This window comes from Netta rufina, assembly GCF_964035555.1.
Source record: "Netta rufina genome assembly, chromosome: 26".
NCBI lineage: Eukaryota > Metazoa > Chordata > Aves > Anseriformes > Anatidae > Netta > Netta rufina.
The window spans coordinates 57,100-82,519 of NC_140150.1; the positions used below are offsets into that span (position 1 = coordinate 57,100).

The following is a 25,420-nucleotide window of genomic DNA, read 5'->3' on the forward strand; positions in this document are numbered from 1 at the left end:
AAAACTTACTTCATTCTATGAGTCTAATTCATAGAGTCTCTGCAACTTATCTGTCCCAGAAAAAAGGCAGCATTGCATCATTGTCCAGAAAGAAGAATGTGAGAGGGCACATGCCATGTTCCAGTTCCAGATTGTTACTCTGTACATTACAGTATAATCTAATGTAAACCTGTAAAAGTGGAATAAAGTTCTTCAATTTTAAGAGAGCCTTGAAAATCTTCAAATTATTGCAAAGGACAATAGATGTTTTCAAGATGGAATTACTGCATGCCTGAGAGAAAAAAAAAATCCTAGTTTTCATTTTATCTAATATTCACAGGTGATATTTTGACACAGTTGACTGAACTTAGTCACTAGATCTTGATTACAGTTTGGCATTTCCTTCTGTGTAGGCTGATCCATCGGGAATGCCGTTCATACTAACACTGAATTAGAGCATGATGACTCAGATGATTAATCAGCTTTCCTTTTTCTTATTAAGAAGCAAATGTTTGCCTTCTCCAACTGCTAAAGTGATGATTGTCAAGCCTATGTTATAACTCACATAGTTTTGGTCACCCCTGACTCACATTCTAAGAGAAGGAAAGTAAACTTGTCTATGATCTCTTACACAGCTGTATAACTGACAAACACAAATAACAATACTGCATCCTGTGTTTTCTGTTTGCCATAAAGTCCTTGTCATTTGAGAGAGAATTTTTTTCTTTCCTGTTTCTTTCCAATCAAGATTTGTCCCTAGTTTGGAATCAACCTTAAGCACATGGTTTATGGGTTCTGACAGTAGTTCATACTGCTGTCAAATTGCCACGGAAACCAGACCACATGAATTTTGCTAGGTAAATCTAGTCAAATCCTAAACAAGATAGCACGAAATCTACAGATGAACCGTGTCTCTAATCTTCAGTCCAAAAATTTGCTGAATTTATGAACCAAGTTGACTAAAATAAAGAAAAAAAAATCCACTTTTAAAAATTTCATCTTAATTAAACATGGAGCTTCCTTTTTCTTTCATAAATAGGTAAATCGCAACAACAGAAAGCCAGCCAGCATACAAAGTATGTGATCATTGACATGAAATGTACACAGTAAATGGACATAATGAACCTAGTTAACCAAATATCAGCTAAAGGCATGATGATTCTAAACAGACAAAAACTGTCACTCTCCCAGCTTCCAACTAAATAGATCTCCCAGCATGGAAAGGTTACTAGTTATGGGGAAGAGTTTAGAAAATTAATGACATTAAAAATGAGATTCATTGGCAACTGTAATTCTAACTCCACTAAGCATCGCCAGAGGCCTGACATGAAGAAACAAGTACTATTTCAAGCAGGCTGCAAAGCCTGTGGACAGATTAACATCTGTCAGAATCATCTACAGTCAAGATCTTACTGATCTTTGAATGCCACAAGTCTTTAGAACATTTACTTTTTCTTTTTAAAAAAAAAAAAAAATCACAGATCTGTGGATTTAGTTCTTATATTTTAAATACCTTTCCCTATTACACCTGGGTGTGATGTAGCTAAGTGTTAAAAGGCAGAAGATGTAGTTCTTCTGAGTTATACACTGTCAAGCCTGGCCTTGTATGTAAAAGAGGAGCAGGAAGCAGTTCTGTTGCTGTAGCTAGCACTGCTAATACTAGCCTCCAAACTGTTGATGTTCATGTTTAGACTAGGTTGCTGTGGATTTTGTTTCTGCCTTATCCCTGTCTATCATTATTAACAAGATTAAGACTTTACCCACATTCTTCTAATTAAAATGCCAGAATTCTGGGAAGAGATTACAAGTCTTCTTCTAGCAAAGTAATCAGGTATTATCAGTATATCTGGGAGTTCAAGTTACCACTTCTTAATATCAAAGTTTGCACAAAGTTAGCACTTATCCATGCAAGCCAGAGAATATACTTCTGACGAAGCACTGTGTTACCTCTGAATATATAGCTCATTATCCACACTGGTTAGAGTAGCAGGTTTCATTTTGTAGTATAGGCATCAACAGCATTTGCATACTATAGTTTAGCTGCAGTGCTGCTTCAAGCTGATGAATTCACTGGTTTTGGAATTGCCATCCTTCTCAATAGTTTAGGTAACCAAAGGTTCTTCACATCTTGCTTGGGACATGTGATCATTTGTGTGAAACATTTTTCCCTTATTAAACTGTAAGAAACATGTCATAAATTTCAAGTTGTATTGCAGTTACCAGCTGTAGCCTTTAAATACTGTTTACCAGTTATTAATTCTGTAGCTTCTCATTCCTATAACAAGTTACTACCACAGGCTTTTCAAAAGTGCCTCCTTCCACTTTGTCTCCTTCCTCTATATCTTTTGTATGGTATGTGAAACAGTACTAAAATAAGTTTTTTTCAGTTTCTGCAAGACTATTTTGAAGAATGTACAGTGAGAATTTTTTTTTTGCAGCAGCAGCAGTTTGGTCATCCCAGTTCTAAGAATTTACACATTCTATCTGTTGATAGTTCTAACTCTGTAAATGGAAAAAGATTCATCCTTAATATAATAAAAGATCCTGGGAACAGTTACACACTGGTAAGCACAGTGACAATAATCTTCCAATCCTGTCCTATTTTTATTAAAACTACTGCACTTCAAACGCTGCATACAGGGAAAGTCAATGAACCACACAGGTAGTTTAAGTGTGAATAGTGCAGCAACATTAGTGATTAGCATCACTTTGCAATTTAAGCATTCAAATTTGTTCAGACTAAGAACAAGGCCAAACAGAATTCTAGAAAAAGCACAGAAACATGCAAGAGCACAACTAAAAGGAAGGAGATGGATCTTCCCCATTATACTATTTGACTGTAGTAAAAAATGCATTCAGTAACCAGATGATGTTGGAATACAGGAAATCAACACATAAGAATATTCATTTCACAAGGATAAGTGCTAGGTCCTGCACTTGGGCCATAACAATGTGATACAGCAGTATAGGCTTGGGGAAGAGTGGCTAGAAAGTTGCCCAGCAGAAAAGGACCTGAGGGTGCCAGTCAACAGCCAGCTGAACATGAGCCAGCAGTGTGCCCATGTGGCCCAGAAGGCCAATGGCATTCTGCCTGCATCTGAAACAGCAAGGCCAGAAGGACTAGGGAGGTGATTGTCCTACTTGAGAGTCCTTTACAGAGAGAACAAAGTGCAAAAAAGTCTTAGTTTAAATGAAGTACAGGCTTTAGCAACCTCTGCTTGAGAACCGGAAACAGGGATTTGAATTCACCTGTCAACCTCAACAATTCTTATAAATCTGAGCTTCACAATACACTTGTCATAGGAACATCTTAGGGTTCTTACAATCATAGAATCGTTGAATCATCTAGGTTGGAAAATACTTTTTAGATCATTAAGTCCAACCATCAACCTGACTTACTAAGTCCCATCACTAAACCATATTCCTTAATGCTACGCCCATACATTCCTTAAATACCTCCAGCAATGGGGACTTCACTACTTTCATGGACAGCAATATTAAAAAGGATCACCTCTTTTCTTCACACTTTTCTGTTTAACTGTCCTCATACATAGAATAACCTGAGAACTGCTCAAGGACACAGGCATTTCAGGGACAGCTGCAGACTGCCAGCAAAGGAAGACGTCTTGCACACTGTATCATCATTCACTTCTCTCTGCATATTGCACAGATCCTCAGTCAAGCATTGCACAAGGTGATGATGTTGCAGGGTGGTCAGAGTGGGGTCAAAATCCAAAGGTCCACTGGTTCTACCTTAAATTTAATTTCACCCTAAGTGTCTGTGTGGAGAAGAAAAGCCTCCTGTCTTAAAACATTCACAGCAGCTGCCTCCTCTCAAACTCAGACATAATATAAAGACAGAAAACTCCTACTCACCCTCTGCTCATTGGGTTTGCACCCAGGAGACCACACCATACAGCTAATATACTGACTCAATTCAAACCATCTTTGCTCTCTGGGAGCATTAATCAGATGTTTTGTGTAACAGCTGCCTGACACACTAAGGACACTGGGAGCTTTGCACAGTAAAGAAGTTTGAACTGTATTTTTCTGGCCTCATACCTTTAGTGTCAGGGTCTCATGTAAAGCAGAGCTGAGATTCTCAGAGCATACGAATGAGGTAGCCTAAATGAAGGCACTGTGCTTTCTTATTCAGTTCATGGAAAAGCAGTTTGAATTATTTTTTCTGAATATATATTTTGTTGCTGAGAATCCATTGTTTTGTTACAACCTGTCTTTATGGTTGCCAGCATAGCCTTGCAGCAGTGCATATCACTGTGCAATGGATTAATACAGTAATGGGTAAATACCTTCCACAAAAGATGAAAGCTGAGATGCATATGACAACAGATGTCCATTACTGCAGCGAGGACTGGGTAGAGAAGCAGCGTTCCATGAGGCAGCTTAACTCAGTATTTGAAAGGAGAAGGTAGGAAGACTTGCAGATAGAGGAGGGAACACATTCAGAAGCCACGTGCAGCAGACAAAATGCTTGGAGCTGGAAAGCAAACAAAAAAGAGTATGTTAAGACATTGGTATGACCTGGAGCGGGACTCTATTCCAGAGAATACAAAATGTTACCAGTGTGAAGAAATAGCATCTGTTTCCACACATCCTGAACAGGTACTGAAATCAAGTTTGCAATGGTTTACAGTTAACAAAGGCAATCTTCTAGCCTGGTAACTGTTCAGAACAGAAAACATACAGGGGAAAAAAAAAAAAAAGCAGGTATGGAGCATTTTGCATAATGTTAACACATTTACAGAGAAACCATACTTTAATGTCAAGTAAGTACCAAGTACAAACCTACAAAGCATTAAAGTACATGGGCAAAGTAAAGAAGTCAATTTCTAAAGCTATAATTTGAGTTTTCTAGTAGCAATTTCCACACTGTCAAGTAAAATAAATCATTAGATTTATTAATCATTAAATTCAATCATTGAGAAGTCTCCATAGGTCTCATGAAGGTAAAAGACCTGATTTAGAAATAAGAATGAATATCAGAGAAGTTTTTGTTTGTTTGTTTTTAAGCAAGGAGGGGGTAGTGGTGGGGGACAAGGGAGAAAAGGGACATAGCTAGTTGTTAGAGAAGGAAACTGCTCAGTAAGAATCCAATGCTACACTTCAGATTCTTCACTTGCTCCAGAAGTAATTTCTACTGATAGACCAAAAGCTAGTGGTGAGGCTCATTTAAAATGGCTTACCATTTTTTGATGGAAGATGCTACACAGCAAAGTAATATTTCGTTTCAATGTGGATTATTTCTCTACTATCTCAGAAATCCCTGAAGGAACACAGAAGCATACCCATTTTGTAAGATGGGAGTTTTATTTTGCAATCCTTTGTCTATATCTTCACGTTATTTTTTAATGGAAAAAAATCCCACCTATCACTGTGAACCGCTCTGGCTACAAAAGGTTTATGAACTACAACCAGCTCCTGAGCTGTGGTACAACATACATTTTAAGTTTCTCTCAACTCTAGCCTTTTTTGCTGCCTCCTTCATGTATTTTGACTTGCCAAATACAGACATGCTTCCATTTCCCTTCTGCATTTCCAGAATTCCTGCCCCATTAAAATATCTTTGATGCTTTTTATCAGTATAAAGACATTGGAAAATTTGTAGATAATAAAATTCCTTTTTGAGCTAAAGAATGAATGGAACAGGAAAGCCTAAAACACAAACATCAGTTATTAAAAGTCATGCGGATCCTAGCCATCATTTCTGCATGTTATTTGTACTTACATAATGTTATTTTCCAAGTTCGGGATCTAGAGAAACATTAGACATGATGAAATCTATACTTGAGAATCTGTTCGTGATATATCAGCTAATTTTTATTTTCACCTTTTTTGGAGTTACTGCATTTTATGTGTTACACTACAAGATCTGTCAAATCTCTAAAAATCTCATTGGTTTCCTATTGCTTTGCATCCTGGCAGAAAAATGGAAAATGATAACAAAACAAAAAATTATTAGCTTGAATAAAAATAAAATGCAACTATTGCTCTTAGGATTCAGCTGGTTCTTATTAACCCGGGTTTGGACAAGAATCAAGATTTATATTCCTTTCTCAATAGCTGGAATAAGATCATTAGCTGGAAAAGCTTACTGGCCCTCACAGACGTATTTTTCTGCCTTAACTACTTTTGGCTGCAAGATGGGATGCTTACATTGTATTATGATTACCCTTGTACTTTCTCTTCTCAGATTAATTCCCGTTTGATTTTGATAGTTTCATAAAAATGAATCTGAAATTCCAGTCCTTTCATGTAGTATAAAACATCTTTTTAGTTCTCTGGGTTTCCTCTCCATTTCTAGTCATTTTGTATCGGAAGCCTCCGGACCAAATATATCAGGCTAAAAGCCTGGCTAGACACCTGGCAGAACAAGCTCAAGAACCATTTGTAGAAATTATTTGTAGAAACAGAGAAGGGAAAAAAAAGCAGGTGTAATTCTTACACCCACCCTCAAGCAGTTCTTGAGGATTCCCTATCTTCTGTAGCAAAAAGGGAATGACACACCTTCTTGTGTTTGGACAGGTGAGCATAGGTGAGCAGCAACCTTGCATGCTGCCAGGTAGGTGGGCAGGATTGAGGTATCTGTCATCATAGATCTCAAATGCATCCAACTTAATATGAGTCGGACAGATTTATCCCATTTATGCTGCAATAGTTTTCCTGTCATTTAGCACCTGAGATTTCAGTCACTGCTTCATACGAATGAATTAGGATTTATGAAACCCTAGAATTCTACAAAATATATATATATAGTTTGTAGTCCATATTGAAAGTACCAAACCAATCCTCATATGTAATTTCTTAATTTTAGGATTTGCTTAAATAGATGATAATACATAGATTATATGCAACTGTAGTATGCTCAGATACCCATCATTTTTATTTCTTTCTCACTTACTTTTACCAGTTTTATTCCATTGAGGCCACTGACTTCAGGCCAATCAGGTTCACATGATCCTTCTAAGGTTGGTTTCTGCTGTTTATTTTCAGAGAGATTTCTCTCAAATGACCGTTATTTCATTTTTCCTTCACTGTATTTAAAGAGATTTTTATCCTGAAAGAGATCAGGATCTGGTATCTTTTATTTGCTGAATGTCAGTTTGTTATCTTAAATATGATAAATATATATCCTCTTCTGTCAGGGCAGCTATGTGCATGTTTATCATTGTGTAACAAGTCAGCCTGCCACAAAAAGAGCTGTATCCCACTGCAAGTTTTTACTGTTATGCTCTCCTTCACATCATGTAATATGTTCTAAAGAAAGACACATTTGAAATGACTGCTGAAGACTAAATTACCATAAGCATATTCTACATGTCAGAGTACCATGATTCCAAATATCAGAAGTCTCTATTGTGTTTTACAATTCAGTATTTACAAAATGAGCCTTTTAGAACTAGAGCTCTGTGTGTCCTGTGCAAGAATCTTCTCATTGTTGTGCTCTTCTGTCAGTCTCCATCATCTACTGCTAGAATCCAGCACCTGTTTCTGCAGCCTGGATCTCTCCCAGCAAACAGTTTCATTCAGCGCCCTGCACAGAATAATTGTCTCATCAATGAAACTAGAAAGGTGATGGACAATAAAATCCCAAAGCATTTTTTTTGGCTCAAAACATGTTCAGAAAACAAAGGAATTGTACTCCTGCGTTTCATTACTTATGGCTGAGGTTTCAGGACAAGAAAAATGGGGTTTTAAGAGAGCTCTCTGTTGCTGCGCATTCATCCTTTGAAGTGAGCCCTGGGAAGACTATCACAGTGATAGTATTATCTGAAGGCAGCTTCCCTGCAGAGGCCTTAGCAATTGAAATATTTATGTACTGGTTCCAGAGGATAGCGGTGACAAAATTAGACTCCTGCAGATGAGCCATTCCCATTACTTATGCCCCAATAAGCATGAAATAAAGCTTAAGTACAAAAGTTTTCCAAATCCTTATCAGTTTCCAATTTGGTGTCTCCACATCACCCTGCACATCATCATTCATAGCACTCTTTTCCTTTAACTATCCAAAATGGACACAAGCATCACAGGCTATCAAGCATTCTTGTTATTATCATTGCCTAGACTAAACTTGAATCAGAAATCTAGAAGCAGATAGGTCCATGTTTGTAGAACATCCTGTGATGATGGTGATGATCATGGTGACACGATGTATGATAATTGCTGCAGGGCAGCATTTTTCTCAGTGTACTGCTCTCCCTATAAATACTCAGAGCATTTTGGTACTAGAGGCCTTTAGAACAAAAGGAAGTTCATGAGACACAGGTAGTTCCAAATGGCTCTTCAGTATACATAAATCTCTAATTGACAGCATGAGTCACAGTAGATGTAATAGAGGAATTAAATCTTGAGTCCATTAGAAATTCTTATTTTCTTGCTCATAGCTAAGATCAAGAGAAAGTCGAAATGCAGTGCCTCTGACACTGTTCTTAGTCATAATGGCTTAAGGATTCCCTTCAGTGCCTTCCAGGTCTCAGAATTTTTTTTCCCCTCCATTGCTATTGCAAAATCTTAATTTGGTTACTGGTTCAAAGTGAGGGTGTGCCAGTAGACACTTTAACAGCAACCTCAGCATCAACTGCCTCCCTCATTTCTCCGTTAACCAGAAGCAGTGATATAAAAGTAATACACTACTTGTTGCTTGTTTTGGTGACCTCTGTAATCCTATTTGCTGCATAGACAGCCAAGCATATAATCCATCACTGCAAATAACATCAGAAAATAAGTGGCAGTTTACCAGCTGCAAATCATCAGCTAAAAGTAGCCCTACCACCGCACACATTCCCCATACTGTGTAATTACAGAGAACTGCACAAACTTCACTGTTGGTTCAAACCCAATATAGTATGAACCTCTTCTTTTGCCATTCTTGTATAAAGCAACCACTCCTCAGCTCTGAAATGGAGAAATATTATCAGATACTTTGGGGACTCTGTTCTCACAAGCATACTCCCTTGTTCTTCCACACTTTCTGCATGAACTGCATGAGAGTTGAGAGTATTGATCTTATTTGCACTAGGGAGCTCACTTCTGAAATGTGCTTCATTTCATAAGTTCAAAATACATAAGCATTTCTGTAATCATGAAGACAAAAAGATTCAAATGTGCTGCTTTCTGTTTATTTTTTTGCACAACCATGAAATCATGAAGACAAAAAGATTCAAATGTGCTGCTTTCTGTTTATTTTTTTGCACAACCATGAAATCCAACAACTTTAAGAATGACAGAAAACAACATTCCAAATTGTATCATCCTTTAGACTACAACATTCTATGCCTATGTTTATTGCCTATGGTTACTTCTATTCAGAAAAGTATCTGTTTGCTGTATTTGAGCCAAACTGAGCATTAATTTATCTCTTCCCTTACAAGCACAGGAGCTCCTTTAATGGAATCTGGTGACTGTGCAATTAGAAAGCTGTACAGTTTCCTCCATCAACATAAGGTACCAAAAATATTCTGTATTACAGACAAATATACTTCATTCTTACTAATTTTTATGGACAGTAATATCACATTAATAGACCAATTCAATTCTAGTGCTTCACTTTACCTTGTCAGGAAAAAAAAAAAAGAACCTCAAGACTTATGAGACAGGTAAGTCTCACACATTATCATTGGTTCCTGTGATTTAACAGCCTAATTACTCTTGGCTACCAAATGTATATTTGGATGTTCCACAAGTCATTTTTGCTGAAATGGCATGGATTGGAAATCATTGTAGGGCTTGCATTTTTCATTTAAGAATACTGCAGTATAAGCTGATAGTATTCATCTCAAGAGTCCTGTTTTTTGTTTTTCTCTCCTAGCCACATCTAGACAAACTGTCTGTATCTTGAGGACTCCAATGTGTGTAAAAAGCCTATGTAAAAAAAATTTAATTCAGTGGGTTTGAAAACATCTGAGTATTAAAAGACATTTCAAACATTAACGCTTCATTTCTTAAATTGAATTTAATACATAAAGATGGTAAATCAGCACAACACAATTCCAAAAATTGAGCTTTAGCCATTTTTACCTAACTTAATTCTGATTTAAACAAATCCCATAGTCTCTTGTATAGATACACAGCTGTAGATTGGCTACATCAGCAGAAGATTTTTTTGTGGACACAACAACACATATAAATGTAAAGCAAATAATATTGGTCCCACTCCATATAATGGAAATCTTCAGAGAATTAATGTGTAGGTAGGATTGCCATTTCTGAACTCTAATATTGCTACATTGATTCTGTCTCTCTATAAAGTGTGAATTGCACATGGAATAAGAAACAAGTAATTAGGTATTTCTGTGTAATTGGGGGAATAAAGAAAACAGATCACTTTTAGCTCAGAAAACTGTATTTCCAATGTGCCTGTGATCAAAAATGTGTGCACCAAGTAGTAAGTGCCTAGGATAAAACTGATACATAATTGGAGCTTCAATGGTGGGGATGCTCCCACCTGCTCAGTATTATATATATATATACATATATATATATATAATATATATCAATACCTATGTGAGGTGTCTGAATTGTCCTGTTATAAACCCAAGGCTCAGTCTCAGTTTTCACTTTCATGCTGGTAGAACTGTAACACAGCAGTATGGAATTAATTACTGACTGCCTCACCAGGTTTTCGTTTATTTTCCTGGTCTTTCAAGTCTCCCATCAAAAGCTTTGACAAAGCTTTAGCCTCTAACAAATGAATAATGAAGAAAAGGGTTTTCCACTGTCTTTTTCCACTTTGTGCTCTCCACCCCATCACAACACTCACATTCAGCTAAACTGTGTGGCAATCAACATTCAGATCACACAGTTACCAAAAGCTAATTGGAAGAATTGAGCCTTACTGGGTCCTGCATCTGCGGTGTGACAACCCTGGCTATACATACAGACCGGGCGATGGAGAGCAGCCCCGCAGAGAGGGACCTGGGGGTTGTGGTTTACAGCAAGCTGAATATGAGCCAGCAGTGTGCCCTGGCAGCCAGGAGGGCCAACCATATCCTGGGGTGCATCAAGCAAAGCACTACTATCCAGTTGAGGGAGGTGATTGACCTGCTCTACTCTGCACTGGTGCCATACCAGAGCAGAGCACAGCAGGACAATCCCTTCCCTTACCCGCTGGCAGTGCAGTGCCTGAGGCACCCTGGGCACATCTGGCCCTATTGGCTGCCAGGGCACACTGATGGCTCAGATTCAGTTTTTTGTCAACCAGTACCCCAGATCCCTTTCCACAGGGCTCTCCAGCCTCTCATCCCCAGTCTCTATGTACAGCCAAGGTTGCCCCATCCCAGGTGCAGAATCCAGTACTTGCTCTTGTTAAATTTCATACAGGTGGTGATTGCATAGCCCTCTAATTTGTCAAGATCTTCTGCAAAGCCTCTCTCCCCTTGAGGGAGCTGATAGCTCCTCCTACTTTTGTCTGAAAACTTATTTAGTATACATACAAGTCCATCGTCTACATCAGTTATGAAAACATTAAATAGAACTGTTGCCTCAATGAAAAGAGTATCCCAGGCAAATGGGTAATTTGGTCTCACTTTGAATCACATACCAAAAAAAAAAGCCAAAACACATCAATTCTAAGGCATTTGTCCTGTGAAAGGTCTTCAGATTCTCTCCTAAGCCAGGGAGACTCAGGTACGTCTTCACCTCTCACCTGATTCCTGCATGAATACTCTTGAAAAAAAGGAAGCCAGCATAGAACAGAAAGATTATAACTCATTTTCTTGCAGCCAGAAATTAAACATGGTTCCTGTCTTTTTACCTCACTATTGCTAGTTTGCCAAATGTCTTGATTAAGAGGTTTCATCAAGTAAAGAATGTGCTTATTTCTCACCCAATAACACCATCCCAAGCTGGTCTCCAAGTTTTATTTTTGGCAGAACACTGATTTTCTGTTTTTTCCTAAAATTGCAGACACCCAGCACTGAGGTTGACCAATTCACTAGCTCTTAGCACGGAGTGTTTTTTTGGTCTGGCAGAATAAGAGCATTAGAATTTCTTTTTTCCATGTCTGAATGAAAGACTTTAGGCATCATCTCTTCACTGAAACAGTGCTGATTCCAAACAATCAGCAGAGTCCCATCACTATCACTGGATAACTTGTGAGATGTTTCATCCCTCTGATCTGCGTACTTTATTTCTCCACTCACTTTCACTAAAAGCAATGCTATAACAAAACAGCCCAGTGAACTTTGCAACAGCATTTCTTCATACACAACTCAAACAGTGATGGGGTGGGTGGGGAAGCTGGAATTCTCCTGTTGGTAGATAGTATTTTGTATGAAATGTTACATGCATTCACTGTATGTCTTAACAAAAACTTAAAGGATAAACTGAAATTACTTGCAACTGACTGTTCAGAATGTATAGTAGGTTGCACATTGGCAACCCTCCTTCAGGATCCCTAAAGGACTTCCAGGATTCAGGGCATCGTCGTAAAGATAGAAGGCATGGGCCATAATTAAGATGTGTGCAGAGCACAGGAATGGATAGGACACAGATAGGTTCATCTCCTGCAGGTACTATAAAGGTCTGGGCAACCTACTTTAGGTAAAAAAAAAAAAAAAAAAAAAAAAAGGTACCTCTGTCTTACAAACATGGTGCTTTTGAAAGTCAAGAACTGCACTTAGACAATTGTTACACCATGAAAATGAAAAAAGCACAGTTCAGAAAGCCAAGCGAGTGAATTTGTCCCTGAACTCCTGCTATCAAGTGGGGAAGGGTACTGAAAACACGTATTTGCTGGCTAATTACTGAAACAAATACTTCTACTTCTAGTGGAACGCAGAGTAAGCAACTCCCAGACTCAGCTACGCTGCCAAACTGGCCTGATGGCATGTTGCAGCCAAGCCCAGCTCAGCATCTGGATGAAATAAAGACCTTTCTGGGGAGCAGTTTTTTGTGCAGTATACTCAGAGGTAAGCACAACACATGCACTTTCTCAGAGCAGACTGAAATAAGATATTATCAGTATCACACAGTAGCCCAAATGCCTATATCAGAAATGTTTACATAAATATAGGTAGCAAGACACTTAACTAACATATAAATGAGAATGAGAATTGTCATTCTGAACTTAAAAAAAAAAATATGGATCTGTCTTCTGAAGAGTGAAGATGAGAGAATTTGCATTATTTTTAGAAATTTTATTATTTTGGGAAATGCTTAGTTCTTTGAAATATTAAATGAGTTGCTTCACTGATATCTGCTAGCTAGCTATTATCTGGCTAAAATGGGAGTTTCCATTTACTCTTTCTTCTCTTATTGTGCTTCCATACGCACCTTTTGCGGGGAATGTTTATGTATAATGAGAGATGGTCTGCTTAGATGGCACAGTGCTCACTAAACATCCTCTGTTTTAGTACAGTTCTTGCATTTTTGGTATTAAAAGACTCGTGGTAACCTTTGTGGCCAATGTGACAAACATTTTATTACCAGCACTAAAAATGGCAGCTATGCATCTCCTGGAAGCTCAGGTGGCTGCACATTCTGAACACATTCAGAAAGCACCATTAAAGGATTCAGTAGTTATGCACAAGATAAAGTTTAGAAATAACCCCCCAAAACAGCCCCTAAAATATATGTACATGTCAGAAAAACAGTCACAATCCCAACAGTCTTAAGACACACATATTTTTTTTTATTTTTTATTTTTGCTTGTGTTATCATCAAGACTAATCCACTTTTTAAATATGTTTGGTTTTCATTTTCCACTAATGTAATAATTGATGAAAAGACTCGATTTTGAATCTTCAAGAAAACTACCAGGTATTCCAACTACATTTTGTCTGTCTCTTTCTGGTTTTGTGTTAATGGCCTTAGAACAATAATGTTAGCATATGCAACCTAAGAAAGAAGCTCAGAGAACAAAGGTATGGCACAAAACCAGAAATGAGCTTTTTGCTGGCATTGCTATGCCTCTATCCTATAGAAGGAAATAATAAAAACAGGTTTTATATGTAAACACAATAGGTTGAGGCTGCTATTGGCATGCCTAAATTGTTTCTGGAGTATGTTCTGCAAACCTTTTCCATTAACATTTCTGTTGGAAAAGCTAACTTTTTAGAGATGTAATGAACCATCTGATTTTAATTTCGTTGTTGAACAAGGGGTTACACTTTGAATTGTGCATAGCCAAGTTATTGAGCTACACCCAGCTTTATTTCCTTATACAGATAATGATGACTGCTCAAGCATGAGCAGCATGTGGGTAAGCAGCAACCCTCAGACTTGTTTTAAGTAAATTAAAATAGCTGGATAAGTAAAGGTTTTCTCCGTGGGAGAGATTTGACTCTCCTTATCATCATACTGTTCCCAGATCTTCCAGCTTAATGGTTGCAGAGAGATCTGCTAATATGGCTTTTGGACTTTGTCTCCTTTTGTCCCCCTGATGGAGGGACTGTAACATCTTTATACTGTTCAGTCACTACCTCTGTTTGGCATCTCTTGCTGATTTCTTAAATGCTTGTCCAGCCCTGCACAAACACAGCTGTTTATTTCATTTCAGCTCTTGTCCAAGATAAAAAGTATCCACATGAGATCCTATGGGACATCTAAGGGTTCTGCATTTTCTACAAGATTGTGTTCTTGCAAAGCTAAAGTCCTAGTGAGTGCTTTAGTGATGCTTTGAATTCTAGTCTGAGAAAGATGAACAGAAAGGGGGAACTTCAATTGTCATTGACCCACACCCAGGAAAAACATTAAAACATGCTGGGAAATCACAGTGAAATTGCGGAGTCTAATTCCTCTTTTGAAAAACCCTGTTTGTCCAGTTTATGTGCAGCTGCCTGCCTGCTGGCTGGACACAGTGTAATTCAGGGCCAGCTGAGACATGTCAGGCAAAACAAAGCACTGAGCCAGGGGAGAAGCCTGGCTTGAAGGTTTTTTTTTCTTTTTTTTTTCTTTTTTTTTTTTTTTCTGTTTATACTGTGTCTACTTACTATTTCTTCACAGAGGAAATATAATGTCTGCTTTTAGCTGCAATTTCAGATCCTTTTTGAGTCTCTCTTATTCCCAGTATGCCTGCCACCCGTTTGTCACCTAGCACATAGCTGAATTAGCCAGCGCATGGTAATTAACCTAACGAGGTATTACTGCTACTGGTCTTCCAGCATTATACTGTTCTTCAAGATGTTTTAGATATTTGTCTTAACATTTTTCCACACCCATAAAAACATGCATATTCTCCACCCCAAAGGAAGAATAGCACTGGCTTTAGATATACTATACAGAGACATTTGTGCAACTTCTTATTCACAGAACTTTGGAAAAAAAAAAAAAGGATGGTGTTTCTCTATATAACCAGAACTATGACCCCAATGGTTTTAGCTATGCTGTACCTAAGAAACCAACCAAAAATAGCCTATCATCCATGGTGCTCCTATGTAATACCCATATTTGTCCTAATAGGCAGCCTGAACTTGGACAAATCCCATCTGCCCTTGTGACATGTGATGTCTGAGCTCTTCTGGGAAGGAGCCTGGGCTTTATCTGCCCAAAATCAGCAATGTGGTGCGTCCTGAAAGGGCAGATGGGATAGATGGAGGCTGCTGGAGGCTGCTGAGCCAGCCAGAGTGCTGGGGCATGTCCACATGGCAGGTAAGTGTGGCCGTGAGTGTGCGATAATGGCAGGATTCACTGGGGTTCCCCCACTTATACAAATAATGGCTTGGTGGTGGTCCCCACCCTAGCCCAAAGGACACACCTGTAGACAAATGAACTAAATGGACAAGCTACTTTAGCCAAAGTCCTGCTTCTGTTCTCACTACTCTAGAGGGTATATGCAGCCAAGAGACCAGCCCTGACCAACAAGGTTATTGCCAAAAATCACTAGAGATTTTACTCCTGGGAACATGCTGTCACCATATGGTCTCCACATTAATAACACCAAACAAGTCCTTCATAAACAGTGTTCTAATAACAAATACCAGAGGAATTAATAACAATTTAGCTATTATTTTCTAATGTTCTCACTTTATTAAGAACTTCTATACCGTCTGAATGAGCTATCCCAGAAGAACAACATCTGGCACCCACATGAATACCTGATGAAATCTATATGATCCTGGGTATCTTACAAATTTATTGTCAGCAACAGCATCTGTTTCTGCCAACATGGCTTACAGTAATACTACATTTTTTTTTCATTCTAGGTGCATAGCGTAATGTCCATGCTGTACTACACTCTGATTATAGCTTTTTTCATCGGCACACAGGCAGCTCCAAAGTCAGAAGACAATGCTCCACTGGAGTATCCTGCAGAACACTCCCTACCCAAATCCCACCAGAGTAACGGACACCACATTTCCAAGGCAGCTCCACAGACAACCCACAGCCACTCTACTTGGACGATAGGTAGAAGAGAAGATATAAACATTACCATGGACCCAAGTTTATTTAAGAAGAAGCGTTTCCGGTCTCCTCGGGTTCTGTTCAGTACACGGCCCCCTCCAATATCAGGGAAAGGACAGAATATGGGACAGCTCAGCAGTGCAGTCTCTCTCAACAGGACTGCCAGGACCAAGAGGACAGCGCATCCTGTATTGCACCGGGGAGAGTTCTCAGTGTGTGACAGTGTCAGCATGTGGGTTGGGGACAAAACCACAGCCACTGACATCAAAGGCAAAGAGGTGACAGTGTTGGGAGAGGTCAACATTAACAACAACATTTTTAAACAGTACTTTTTCGAGACCAAGTGCAGGGACCCTAAGCCAGTCTCCAGTGGGTGCCGAGGGATTGATGCGAAGCACTGGAACTCTTACTGCACCACAACACACACCTTTGTAAAAGCACTGACAATGGAGGGCAAGCAAGCAGCCTGGCGGTTTATTCGAATTGACACAGCCTGCGTGTGTGTGCTCAGCAGGAAGTCGGGGAGACCCTGAAATGGAGCTAAACCCCATGACAACATCCTCCTACCCCCCTACCTCAGCTTGTAAATTATTTTAAGTTATAAATGACTGCATGGTGTATTTATAGTTTATACAGTACAGAAAGAACTTCATTATTTATTAAACTCTCTTGGAAACCTTTTGTGCTTGCAATTTACTTACCAGCAGAACCCCTCAGAAGATGTCCACCTTAGTCTCAGTTCAGCCCTACAGCTCTGAAATGTTCACAGGACCATTGAACAATCTTTGTCCACTATCTTATAAAAAGACCACATTTTTCTAGTTTTTCATCACATAGCCTGCCAGTTTACTGTGAAAACCTTGTAGGTTTATTTTCAATTTAAATATTTCCAACAATTACGAAAAGACTGAAAAAGACCCTTCAAAACTTGCTTCCAGTTTTACTAAGTATACATAAAGGTATTAGTCTTCTATCATTAATCACCTCAGTGAATTCCAGGTAGAGAACACTAGTTCTGCGTGTTGCTAGATAAATTTCTAATTTAAAATTGCCAAAATATTTTCATTACAAAAATAATCCATTCTGGATTATTTTTGAACATTTGTCTATACAAGAGCAGAGTCTAGATGCATGTATTTTTGAATTGGAATGGCATTTTACAGCTCATTGCTTAAGAGCTATATTAAAGTGATGGGGTTGTAAATGTAAATATACGTATAAAAATAAAAAATCTTCACAAGCCTTGTAATTAAGAAGTAAAAATTCTCTTGAGGTGGTATTTTGACAAGGAGGCATTGACATAGGGGCAAATCTTCTCATGCGTGATAGAAAAAAACACTAAGCCTGTATCTCAACAAGAAGCCCCAAAATAACCATGGGCTCATAATTCCTGTGCTTTGGAGAATACCGATTTCTAGAAGTACATAGTGGAGACTGGGACTCGTGCTGGGTGTTTAAGTCACTGCACACTGGATAAAACTGTACTTTCTCTCACTGTTTCCTTTGGAAGAAGAGCTGCTATCCACTGCAGAAACCATTTCAAAACAAATACCATTAAGGATTTTTAGCCAGGTTTCTTCCAAATTCTAGAGGGCACACTTTTGCCCCTGCCTTTACTCACACACTTATTTTTTTAATGAGAAAAACAGGCCTGACATTTGCTTCCCCAGGCTAAACAGCAAAGGAGAGTAAATCTCTAGAGAAAATGTATTGTCATAAAATACTGCCAATGGAAAATAATAAAATCTAGGTAAGATATGCTTTCTAGTAAGACATTGCCAGTCTGTGACATAGAAGGCAATAGTTCAAAGACGATTCCTGATAATCACTCATATGTCACTTTTCAGCCCCCTCTAGTAGGCGGTTATGGTGTGGGACATCAATATTCCAATAAGAATGTTTTACCCCCTTCAGAACATTATTTTTTGCTATATATGCATGAATAGACAGTTAGCTGAAAGGTCTAGGAGAGGACAGGATCTTGATTGTCCTGTGGCCACACAGGTATCAGATGCTCTAACACAGTAGCAGAACACAGTAAAAGTGGCAACCACCTCCCACTCAACACAGGAGAGATGGAGGAAAAGCTCAGTGTGTGAAAAGCACGGCACTGTGAAGCAGAGAGGAATTTAGAATTGGAGCAGAGTCATGCCTACGTTCTTTGGGAGCCTGAAAGCAATGTACAAAGGTAACAAATCTGTTCTTTACCATACATGACGCAGTGTGACTAGGGAAAAAAAGGAAGCCAATAGTTATCCTGGATTTCTAGGTTTCTGGTGAATGCCATTATTTTACCATTGACATAACAGAACTGCAACTGAAGCAGTGTCTCAGGATTGCATTTGGTAATTCCAAATGTGCAAAACTTGGCATTTCTTCACAGAGCCCTGAAACTTTCTTCTTAAAGCAATCTTGAGTGCTGGCATACCTTCCATAAGCCAGACCACTTAGAGTTCCTCTGCTACACCTTAAAGTATATTCCTGCCTCTAACACCCAATCTGATAACAGACAAACAGATGCCATTGGAAGACCTATTAATTACTATTATAAATCTGGACTTTTATTCTGTTCATTGAGGGGGAGAATATTTTATAGTCTGACAGATATTGATGTGATTTATTCCACATTTACCACTTCAGCTGATTTTAATTTTGTACTTCCAAGACTGAAATTAGACTATTGGTTCATAATACGTGACAGTGAAATATGTTGTTACTAACATTTCTTGCCTAATAATTAAAAAGGTCCCAAAAGGGAGGATAGAAAAAGCATGAAAAGGACAGTTTGGTGCATTCACACTTGGATCTTGATCCCAGCATTAATTGCAGAATCTAGTATTCCAGACTTAGAGCTACAAAAACCACAATCAGTTTCCATCCCGTAACATGGAACTCATCCTCTCATCACCACTGTTATTACAGTTTTGTTTTGGTGGTGATTTTCAGTTTTGTTTTGATGTGTCTGAAGTCTTACTGGGTATGCAATCATTCCCACTGCTGAGCTGATGCCAAAGACCTGGAATACCAAAAGCTCATTGTAATGCTCAGTCCTGCAAGCAAGTTATTCGTTGTTAGGCCTTGCCCTGATTGCTTTCATTTCAATTGCAATACAGATAGGAAGTTTTGACATTGACAGAGGAAGAGCCTAGTTACAAAATAGTCACGCTTTCTCTAAATAGTTCCTTTCATCCCTTACATAACAATGCTTCTTGATTATCTAATCAAGTGTTCAAATGTGATTAAAGGGAAGCACAATAGATGCTGCACCCTTACAAGCCTTTCTTTAATAAGCAACATCTTTCATTAGAGCAACTAACACCACTGTCAGGGAGCTTGCTTGTAGGGCTTGAAATTGAGAGAGTGGCTTTAAACTAAAAGAGGGGAGACAGATTAGAGGTTAGGAGGAAATTCTTCACTCAGAAGGTGGTGAGGCACTGGAGCAGGTTGACCGGAGAAACTGTGGATGCCCCATCCCTGGAGGTGTTCAAGGCTAGATTGAATGAAGCCCTTGGCAACCTGATCTATTAGGTAGCACCCCTGCCCGTAGCAGGAGGGTTGGAATGAGATGATCTTTAAGGTCCCTTCCAACCTAAGCCATTCTATGATGATTCTGTGACGAAATTACTATGTATTCTTAGCTCTAGAAAAATCAGTTTCTATATTCCTACAAATAGGCTATTCTGGCAAGGCAACTCCAGCATTATAACAATCATTGGACCTGACACACAGTCTTGAATTCCAGCACTCGATCTGTATAACCACTGAAGATTGCACATTAACATTTCAGTAGGACCCTTCATCCAAACTGCTATATAAAATGAAACTAGCAAGAACTAAGGAAGATTCGATGTCACTGCCCACAGTGGAAGAAAATATAGAAGAACTATTATAAAGCAGTTTAAAGAAAGCTATCCAGCAGAACACCTGGAAGCAGCAGTCAGTAGAGGGACTTGAAATTAAGAAAATACAAGACAGAATTATCCAACTTCCAATCTGGCCAGGAGACAGTACTCAGTGGTTTTTCAAAGCGTAAGAGAATTATAAGAGGACCAACATCTCATTGGAAGAATGGATGCGCCTCTGCTTAGATTGGTGTTAAAGAGCAAAACAACTTCATAATGGTTGAAAACAGTGGTGACCTTAGCTGCACATCCTTAATGTTAAGGAGGGAAAAGGCCTGCTGCACCACAACATCTGGGAGAACAAGGAGCGAGAAACAGCCCTGCAGGCACCAAGGGCAGTGTAGGAGGGGGCTCCAGGTGCCAGAGCAGAAGTTCCCCTGGACCATGGTGAAGCAAGCTTTCCCCCTGCAGCGCATAGGGTAATGCAGCAGAGCAGATCTCCATGCCACAGCCTGTGGAGGAGCCTACGTTGGAGCAGGCAGATCTGGCCTGAAGGAGGCTGCAGCCCATAGAGAGAGTCCACATGGTACAGACCTATAGTGGAGCAGTTCTTGAAGAGCTGCTGCCTGTGGGAAGCCCAAGCAGGACCAGTTTCTGAAGGATGGCATCCTGTGGGAGGGACCCCACACTGGAGCAGTGGCAGAGAGGGACCATGAAGGAGCAGCAGAGACAAAGCACTAGGGACTGACCACAGCCCCCATTCCCCTATGCTGCTCAGGGGGAGAACACAGAAGAAGGCAAATGGGGGGAAAGTGCCTTTAGTTTGCTGTTAGTTTCTCACTGCTCTAGCTTGTTAGCAATAGGTAATAAATTATAGTAATCTACCTATGCTGAGTCTGTTTTGCCCATGATGATAATTATTGAGTGATCTCCCTGTCCCTATTTCAACCCTTGTATTTTCTCCCCCTTTCCCTTTTAGGAGGGGGAGTGAGAAAGCAGTTGTGCTGGAGCTCAGCTGCCCAGCTGGGTAAAACCACTACAACCTTTGATCAGGAAAGTCATCATTTTGCTACCTGTTGTTCATGTGATGGGGACGCTACATTCTCAATACAATTAAAGTCACCAGGATGGGGCACGAGGTTCTTTTGCTATGTTTGTACTGAACTGTTCTAGAAAACAATTCTCTTGCTTTACACCAAAAGAAGAAAAAATCCCCTCCAAAACGTCCACACCTAAAACAGTTAAATGGATTACTACTACAAATGCATATAGATTTTTCTTTTAAAGAATTACTTTTAAATAATATACTACCTGCCAGAATCAGAGCACAAAATCCACCATATTTCTTTTTCAAACTTATCACTCACCTAGTGTTGATTCACAAGAAGGCCAGCAGCATCCTGCTTTGTATCAGAAATAGCGTGGCCAGCAGGACTAGAGAAGTGATCGTCCCCCTGTACTTAGCTCTGGTGATGCTGCACCTCACAAACAGTGCTCAGTTTGGGGCCCATCACTACAAAAGAGACATCGAGGTGCAGGAGCATGTCCAAAGGAGGGCAACAAAGCTAGTAAGGGTCCGAAGAATAAGCATTATGAAGAACAGCTGAGGGAGCTATGGTTGTTTACCCTGGAGAAAAGGAGGCTCAGAAGAGACCTTAATGCACTCTACAATTAACTTAAAGGAGCCTATAGCAAGGTGGGGATTGGTTTCTTCTCCCAAGCAACAATGATAGGTCAAAGAGGAAATGGCCTCAAGTTGTGCCAGGGGAGGTTTAGGTTGGTTATTAGGAAAGATTTCTTCACTGAAAGGGTTGTGAAGCATTGGAACAGGCTGCACAGGGAAGTGGTTGAGTCACCATCCCTGGAGGTATTCAAAAAACATGTAGATGTAGAGCTTAGTGACATGGTTTAACGGTGGACTTGGCAGTACTAGATTAAAGGTTGGACTAGATGATCTTAGATGTCTTTTCCAACTTAAATGAGTCTACGATGCACAGGAAAAAATTAGGTGGCAGAAAGTGTTCATGTCAGTGTATCATCCATGTATGACTGCTTTAGTTAAAGGTTCTTCACGCAGACTGGAATTCAAGCTTCTGAAAACATGCACACTGTGAGTCTTTAGACAGCATGGGATGGTATTTTACAGGAGAATAGACTGCACTAAACTCTAAGGGGGGGTGGGGGTGGGGTAGGAATGACCAGTTGAATAGGTAAACAATGAAAAAGTGTCTTCAAGTCACTAGACAATGTTCATTATTCCAAACCTAGAACTGTAAGATCCAAGTTGTTATTCAATTTTCCCACACCAAGTTAGCAATACTTTTCAGGAAGTTGTGAAAAACAACTTCCTATTAAGACAATCAAAAACTGACCAGGAAAAAAATTATAGGAATTTATCAACAGCTTTTTTGTTAACTGACACTGATTATAAGAAATGTTAGCCATAAATATAATTAACAAAGTTAAAACAGTAAAACTAGAGGCTTAGATTAAAAAACATTATGAACCAGAACAGCTATAAGTAATTAGGTCAGATGAAGAATTGATGGTGACAAGAATGTGAAAAATGTGTCAGAAGTCTATTGTCCTCCACTAGTTCCTAGCTTATAAAACAAAAAAAAAAAACAAAAAAAAAAATAAAAAATAAAAAATAAAAATAAAAACACACAGAAAAGAGCAAAGAGGAGATTTTAGTATGTTAGTAATAAATTTTGGTAATGAATAACATAGGAAAGGCAGTATTTAATGGGAAAATGCTCTTCTAAACTGGGACTCTTTATTGACTAATGATGGAAGTCCAGTTCACTCAACCTAGAAAGTCAAGTTCTCTTTCAAAGTGTGCTCCCAAAGCAGATTACTGAAGCAAAATACAGAAAATTTTGCAAGGGCTATTGTTATCCTGAAACAAAAACATTTTTCATATGTCTGAAGCAAGTTAATAGATAAGCTACACTTAGAACATTTGCACACTAACACCATTTTCAACAGTTATCTAATATGCATCTCTTGCCACCCAATTTGCCAACAGCAGTACTCAAATTACTACATGCTAATGTATCACTGAACTGCAAAAGCTGTTCAAGAAAACAGAAAAAAAGCAGCAAGATTTTGCCACAAGACTGCTAGCTACCAGCTGATGCAGGAAAGCCATCTATAACAGATAATATCATCTTCTTACTTGCCAGGTAAGTATGACTAATTACTGACACACGAAGAAAAAAAAATGTTTCATTTACTTGCAAGTAAACTTGGCACAATTCTGCTGAAGTCTTCATGCTTCCTCCTTGTTTTCTGCACAGGAAGGAAAACCATGTGAAGAAAGTTCTGAAAAATCTTAAAGGCTTTCTGCTATGTTGTAAGTTGGATCAGTTATTCTGATTACAATTTCCAGAGTCAGCACAAGGAGAATGGCACTATAAAAATTAAGGCCAGCCATTCCAGGAGTAGCAGACTGCTGTATAAGCTCAGGGCTACTGACAAATGCACAAATTTCAATCTAATTAAGATACATCTTCCTGAAATTAGAAGATTGTGTCACCAACAACATTAAATTATAATCAACCTAGAAACGGAGGACAGAAGCAACACTCCGGAGTGTTCAAAGGGGCCCAAGGAGATATGAGACCTCCTTGTTCATTTTCTCTGGTCGTTTGAGAGAAAAAAAAAAAAAGCTAAATACAACTCTTTGCAAGACCGATCCTTTTCAAGTATCTTGTAGATACAAGATACTAGATACAAAGGTGACTGTATAAAAAGTAAACAATGATTTACATTGTGGGGTGGTTTTTTGTTGTTGTTGTTTATTTTGAGATAGGACTGAAAATGAGGGGAAAAAATGTATACACATGGCATTTATTTTACTCTTTACGGTTTCCTATCTGCATTTTTCACATAGGTACTATGTCTCAATCACTGTAATGCCCTGAAATACTTTTTCAAAGAATATGCAAATTTCTGAAAAGGCTGTTTGTTGATTTGTTTGTGTTGTTGTTTGTTATAAGAAATAAAGTAATTATGAGCATCAAAAATGTTTCTGGGCTGACTCCAGTTGCTTTCCTGGCATTTTTTCCCATGACATTCTACCAGGGGTTGTTCAAACAAGAAAAATGTAGTTCTGTGGTTTACTCATACCAAAAAAAAAAAAAAAAAAAAAAAAAAAGGGAGCTCTGGTACTTTTTTAGAACATATTACTAGCAGGGTTCAAGAGTACCCTCTCCTCTGTCATGTGACTCTGTCTGTTCATAAACATTGCTCTGACCAATGGGTGCAAATTTAGATACTTCTCAGAATGATTTGTTGCCTTCTCACAACAGTTGCAATCCCAGACTGGATTGGATCCAGTGGGAAAATGTTTAGACAAAGTACTGCACTAATCAACACTCCTGAGGTGTGTGCCTGTGGTATGCCTGTAACAGAAAGTTTACAAGAAGACATTAAAAAAAATACATCGTGCTATGACTGCATTTTGCAGAGTGAATGGTCTATTCACTGGAAGTAACGCTCCAAAGGGACTTCAGCAAGAACTGAGCATCATGCAAACATGCAGTCATGATCACGATCTCTAACACTAGCCATTTGGTTCAGCTCTGTTTAACCCAAATATCATGACAGTCCTGAAACAGAAAACAAAGAATAAGGAGGTACATGTGGACACTAGAACAGGAAGCTTTCACTTAACCTGCTTCTCAGAACATTCTTCCTCCTGACCCTTTAGATTTTGACTTTCAAGAGCCCTTAGGAAATACTTAGCTAAAAAGATTGTACTCCTCATTCAGTGCTCAAACAGGAGATGTAAGCATGTAGGGACTGGAAGTCAGAAAGAGCAAATACAGCATGAGATTGGAAGCATCTCTGCTGTGCTGCACTAGACAGAGCATCATGAGCAGGCTGAGGGAAGTGACTGTTGCCCAATATACAATGGTTTCTACAGCGAAGAAAAAAAGATGAAGAGACAAGCTGTTGTGGTCAAGACCACCACAAGGAAGTACCAAGAGTACAGGGTCACTATTACTAGGTAAAAGGGAACTCAGTGAGTGAATTGATTTGGATGCCAGGCATACCCATTCTGTCATCCAAATACTTTCATAACCACAAACATTTCCATCTGTGCTCACATTTCACTTCCAGATTGAGATTTGCTTTCTGTTCACTGCAGAGTTATGCTGGAACAGCTACTGTACAGCTACATCCCTTTTTCGCATTCTCAGGAATCACACAGCATATAGGCTGGGGAGAAGAGA

At 39.0% G+C, this 25,420-nt stretch overlaps 1 protein-coding gene and 1 long non-coding RNA gene across 2 annotated transcripts in view; one reads left to right on the plus strand and one right to left on the minus strand.

The window, feature by feature from the left end:
• LOC311218851 overlaps positions 1–25,420 on the minus strand; it is a 124,299-nt gene that overhangs the window by 53,544 nt on the left and 45,335 nt on the right. Inside the window, exon 4 of the long non-coding RNA XR_014619132.1 lies at positions 4,290–4,477. This is a non-coding gene — a long non-coding RNA (uncharacterized lncRNA). The remainder of the gene's footprint in view (positions 1–4,289; positions 4,478–25,420) is intronic.
• Positions 16,152–16,871, plus strand: NGF (nerve growth factor; the record flags this gene model as incomplete). Its single annotated transcript, XM_084301726.1, has 1 exon — positions 16,152–16,871. The coding sequence occupies one exon, from the start codon at positions 16,152–16,154 to the stop codon at positions 16,869–16,871; it is 720 nt and encodes a 239-aa protein (XP_084157852.1).